Source organism: Battus philenor, unplaced genomic scaffold (genome assembly GCF_028537555.1).
Source record: "Battus philenor isolate CCGP_79_NKW_IND1 unplaced genomic scaffold, ilBatPhil1.0.hap1 SCAF_27, whole genome shotgun sequence".
Taxonomy (NCBI): Eukaryota; Metazoa; Arthropoda; class Insecta; order Lepidoptera; family Papilionidae; genus Battus; species Battus philenor.
The window spans coordinates 10,212,160-10,218,159 of record NW_027181690.1 but is presented as its reverse complement, the minus strand read 5'-3'; the positions used below and the strand labels follow the sequence as shown (position 1 = coordinate 10,218,159).

The window sequence follows — 6,000 nt, the reverse complement described above, 5'->3', positions numbered from 1 at the left end:
CAGAAGAGATCAAAACACAAAAATATGATTTTAGCCGTTTGTCAGAATTTGGACTTCCTAGTGTACCAGAGATTCATTTGTGAATTCTATTTTTTATTTTATCAAGGTACAGACAACATAAATATTCCAAAAAATTATAGGTATATTGGTAAATGTCAATTTCTACACAGTAAGCAGAGTTCAGAGGAGCTGATCATCAATCTCCTCTAGCCTAATTGTACTCGTCTCAACACCTCGTCTTTCTGAACGTGTTTGAAAAATTAACAAAATTTATTTTATTAAATCTTACTGCAGCATTCAAGAGTTTTTAGTTGATCTAAATGTGTGGAACTTTGACTCATTTATATGGTTGATATTATAATGTACATGTGAAAAATAGTTGTTTCATTAAAAAAGCAGCTGTTGAGTTTCTGTCTGGCTCTTTTCAGATCAGCATTCCGAGCTAGTGGTAGCTGATAATCTATTTATGTTAAAATAATGTACGATTGTCAAATTGTTTGTAAATGCCTATTTGAATAGATATATTTAAATTTATGGACTGTATTTGACTGTATGCACAGGCGTATAATCGTCGCAAGTAACCACCCGTCGAGTTCACCTTCACATCTGAAAGGTACACAAACACCACAAATGCTAAACTCTACATTCAAGCTTTGTAGCGGGGAAGGGGATGAGTGAAAACCAAAAAAAAAAAAGACTACAGCCGGCGGGGGCGCTGCACGGCGCGCTTGCAACGCCCCCGCGGGCCCAGCATGCACTCGTTTAATTCCACTGAATGTATTTTTCAATAAAATCATATTTTCTTTTCACTTGTTAGGTATTGTCCACATCGTGCCTAGCTATATCGTATGTACACGGCGCATAGCGCTAAATGCGACAGAACAAAAGTCGATTCGTGTAAATTATCGAAACACCTATTAAAAGCTAAAATTAATAATAACTATCTAAGTTAAACGTACAAAGAGGTTTTTTTTGTTGCTTATAAAAAAGTAATTTTTTTTTCTCGCCTCATCACCGGTCGGACGCTCGGGTCGCCCCTTAGCGGGAATACTGCGGGGGATTTCAAGTCTTATCACAAATGCAGTAAGGTATTTTGTTGCGAAGCTGACCGCCTCAATTATAAGCCTACTTAATTTATACAATGGACTCCGATCGACCGACCTCGCGTTGCGCTTTCGAGTGAGACGGACATAACATTTCATATCTCAACCTGCCCGCACCTCTTCCAACATTGACCATGATTTATATCGATTTAGTAGACCAGAACAAACATCGAAAGAGACAAAAAATAGTTCATAATAATAAAACAATTGAAACAAAGAATTAGCCGTGTTAATAAAAATCACATTGAACACGTCAAGTCAAGGATGTCCTCAGGTGACATACAGGAAGGCGACAGTCAGTGCTTAGACAAATACTTAGTAGAAATATTTAACAGAAAACTGAGAATCGATATCAACAAGGTCAAATCTCAACAAAAATTTACACTCGCGTTTGATTGATTAAACAAACATAATAAACGTAAGCCGAACATCTCGAAAGCGCAACTTCGCCGCCGTCCCGCTCTCATATTCCTACATATAGGAAACGAGCGAGACGGAGCGATACGATACATTAAACAACTATTTTGTTTTTAAATATCGCACGGCTATGTACACACCCGCGCCTCGCACCAAAACCCACTCGCCACAACCACACACCACGCGACGCGAGTGACAGATGTCAAAACTTTAAAAATAAACGGACGTCATCGATTTTATCTGCGCTACGTAGAAAAAGAAACTTAATAACTAACATTTTGACAGCTGTCACCTGTCGCCTGCCAACGTCAAGAGCTGTCGCAGGCGACGGGGCGCGCATTATTCATAACAGTGTAGGAACTCTATCGTTTCTATTGCACTCCGATCGGACGCACTGCTCCCCGTCACGCCGACGGAGAGACGTGACGACACAGGTGAGCGCACGCGCTTCCCGGGTGAGCGAACGCGCTTCCCGAACGAGCGAACGCACTTCCCGGACGAGCGAACACGCTTCCCGGATAAGCGCATGCGCTTCCCACAACTTGTATAGCGCAGACGCACGCCACGTGTCGTGTCACGTGACAGCTAAGTTACACGCTACGATACCTGCACGAATATACAATTTTATGGCCTCAGTTTTGAAGGCACACGCCTTATAAGTCGTATATTTTTTTTTAAAGAGGAAGAGTTCTATTTTTGAACCGTAAACTCTATCGACGTTATCCATATGACTTATTTACAGCCATTGTCATTTAAAATATATTTTTGAATTCTTCCTCCCTTTACACGGTTGTTTTGTAAAAATTTACATGATATATATATTTTTTTAACAATTATTCTTTACATCAAAATCAACATTTATACACATAATTACTATTTATTCTGTGTGTAGTGTGAATAGTGATTATTTTGTATTATCTGTAACTATTGCCGTACCTAGTCTAGTTAGGGAAATACGTGTTAATTGTTATATAGTTAGTTTTTGTAATTTTAATTACAAATACGCAGATGATAAATAAAGATATTTAATCTGTTCGTACAACCAATGTTGCTACGGTGGTTTAAATTGAAATGTGACGTCATAAAACTACATTTAAAACTAAAATTCGTAGATAATTTTAGAGTTGGTCTAGAGATATTCAGTCATTAGTGTGACAACGTCTAGCCGTCAGATATAGCATAGTCATCTCTTGGTGGGTTAAAACATAAATTTAACATTGTAACACTAATTAATATTACAATTGCTAATTAGCAAACAATACAACTACAATTGCACTTTAAATGAAAGAGTACATAATATTGACAACTATAATAAACACAGTGAACTGTTCCGAAAATATATTTGGACAGTCGGAAAACGTGTAAGCCGGTCTCAGCGGAGTACTATTGGCTTATCACCACAAGATATGCCGATTGATTAAATCTATAAAAGAAAATATACAGATTTATACAGCATTTGGGGTATATATTCATTAGTAACATATGACTCGGGGGACAAGATATAACTATATGTGACTTTACAAGCTTGATGTTGGAATCGAATAGATACGTTGGTATCGTACCGATATACAAATTTATAGTTTGGTCTACGTTGTCGTCTGTTTGGACATACTTTAGTATTGTATAAACAATTCATTCTATCCCTAGTCTCGCAAAGAGATTTAGGTCAGTTCTCTCGAGTTATATTAACACGAGCTCATTGCCGTACATCGTTGATCGAACAACTCACTTCGACTCTGTTCAATTCGTATCGACGTGTACGATCGTGTCGAGTTCTGTGTGCGGTGTTACGCACGCGTGCGTCATGTGGGCGTGGTCGCGTGTGCGTCGGGCGCGCGCGTGTGTGTGTGTGCGTGCGTGCGTTGGCGCGGGCTCGGTCACGCGGGCGCGTCCGCGTTGCTCTCACCGCCGGTCTCGGGCGCCTCGTGGTCGGTCTCGTATGGTCGGAAGGGGCGGTAGAGGACAGGCGCGCGGCCCCCGTATGCAGGCAACGCCCCCAGCGAGCGCTGCTCGTCGCGCCGAGTCTCCTTATCTCGCGCCAATCGCTCCCGTTGCTCCTTCTCTCTTTGTTCTCTCTCTCTGTGAAGGAAAAATAAACTCTTATTAACCAGTCAGTCTCTGAAGATCGTAACTCCCTCAATGGCGACGTCTTTTATTATGTTGTTCGGTATCCTGACATTACTGCAAAGGACGTTCGCTCTGAAGAAGGAAGGTAGAGGAGAAAGAGTTAAGTGGTAAATACCTTAGTGTGCCAAGAGGTGACGAGAGTACAGAATGGTCTAAGAAAGAGTAGTAATATTTAAGGAACCCTCAGATATCTGAACATTTAAGATATCCATTATTTTTAGAAGAGTCTATCACGATACGAGACCAATACATGTAGCTGGCTTCCCAGTTTCCTTTAAGTAGATGATGAAAGCTCCCACCATTCACCCCTTTAATATGACAGGATAACACATTTGCTATCACCGCCTCGTAGACCACATGGTGCGAGCAGGATCGCTATGACGTGTAGTAAAAATTACTTATTATTTTCTGTACGTGTTTCTTACACCAATTCGAAATATCATCTCGACTATAAATCTCAAGATATCATGTCTGAAAAAGGTGTTGTCAATGGCTTTTCTTATTGCGTCTCATAAAGAAATGTCGGGGGCAATAACTTGGCTACTGCTAGCACCTGTATCTTTGATCCTGCTCAGGTCTAAACTTTTTCCTTTTTCTGTTTATTATTTCTTTCCTTACTCTTGTACACCATACATTTAGTAGTCACCCGCATTTAATCACATCAAATCTTTAAGATTTTAATAAGCGAAATCAAATTAAAGGTTTTGGGAATTTAACTAAAACATAAGTAGTTTAAATTTTTTTTGTTTACCTTTCTCTTTCTCTCTCTCGCTCCCTCTCTCGTTGCATGGCCAGTTCCTTATCTCGATCTTCGTGTAACGCGTGCGCGGCGTGAACCGCGTGGGTCGCATGCGCCGCGTGCGTGGCATGGGCTGCGTGGCCCGCGTGGGCCGCATGTGCAGCATGCGCAGCGTGGGCCGGATGCGGCGCGTGGGGGACTAAGGGTAACGGCGGCGCTAGCGGCGGGTACAGCGCGTAGGGCGGAAGCCAGCCAACGCCAACGCCGACGCCGCTACGGAACACCCTCTCCAGGTACATCTGCTCTTCCGCAGCGAGCCTGCAAGCATTACGTCTCCTTTTACTTTCACTGCAATCTTCATGTAACTAAAAAACTATAACAATACTATAAACTTTGTTATTATCTCTAGCATTTGATTTGGCACGTAGAAATATTAATATTTTTAAATACTATGTATATATAAAATTTAAATGGTTAATGTCATGCACTATACAAGTAACAATTAAATTATGTAAAACAACTTTGCTTAAAAATCGATATTAATACTCTGACGAGGAGACGGGTTATATGAAATGGTTGTAACTTAAATAAAATTGATTGTTATATATCAAAAATAAAATAAACACTATATTAAAAGGTCTCAGTGCAAAAATCTGCGAAACTATATATGTACTATATCACGACTGTACTATACAGTGCATTATTGTACTAAAATGGACAACTGTAACATACATACTCTACTGTACTTATTGTACTTATCATGATTGTGCTAGTCTATACGACTGTACTATACAATACCACGACTGTAGCAAACCATGAGGAATAGCATACTGTACTCACCTGTACTGCAGTGCCGCGCTAGAGTACAGGCCCGGGTGTGCGTAGGGCGAGTAGGCGGTGGGCTCCAGCAGTGGGAATGAGGCCGCCGCCGGATGGGCCAATCTGTGGGGGAGCAACCAAAATGTAGAATACAAAATACTATATAATTTCTTTTTTATATACACAAATATATATATATCTAATATATAAAATTCTCGTGTCACGGTGTTCGAACTTGAACTCCTTTGAAACGGCTTGACTGATTTTTTACCAAATTTAATATGCGTATTCAGTAGGTCTGAGAATCGGCTACTATCTATTTTCTATACCCCTAAGTGATAAAGGTTGTGCACACTTAAAAAAAAATTATTTATTTAACGAAATTTTTTGTTTTTATTTTTTTATGATACAGCATACAAGAATACATACAACCATAAATTTTCACCCCTCTACGATCAACCCTTATTTTTTATTTGTAAATTAAAATATCAATTTTTTTTTGCAAAACAACGTTTGCCTGATCAGCTATTATATATATATTTATATATCATACATTTTTGGTGGGAGACCTCTGTCTTTCCTCTCATTTTGTTTACCTCCACAACAACATATATTACCCAAAATCTTTAATTGGAGTGAAATGAATGCAATTATTGGCATGGTTCATTCGTTTTGTTGTATTTTTTTGTATGTTTAACATCAATCAATATAAACGCTAATGAGACCATATAAGTGGTAGCTTGTAATTAGCAATTGTCACAAACAATTGTCGTATCATAAAATTTGACATTGGTC

The 6,000-nt window shown here is 39.5% G+C and overlaps 1 protein-coding gene across 1 annotated transcript in view; it reads right to left on the bottom strand.

Annotated features, from left to right (window-relative positions):
* Nucleotides 1-1,943: 1,943 nt before the first annotated feature.
* Nucleotides 1,944-6,000, bottom strand: part of px (plexus) — a 207,535-nt gene continuing 203,478 nt past the window's right edge. Inside the window, exons 22-24 of the mRNA XM_068768780.1 lie at nucleotides 5,227-5,328; nucleotides 4,399-4,704; nucleotides 1,944-3,599 (exon numbers count right to left, since the gene is read on the bottom strand). Of these exons, the coding sequence (XP_068624881.1) occupies nucleotides 3,398-3,599; nucleotides 4,399-4,704; nucleotides 5,227-5,328 (610 nt within the window). The 3' untranslated portion in view covers nucleotides 1,944-3,397. The remainder of the gene's footprint in view (nucleotides 3,600-4,398; nucleotides 4,705-5,226; nucleotides 5,329-6,000) is intronic.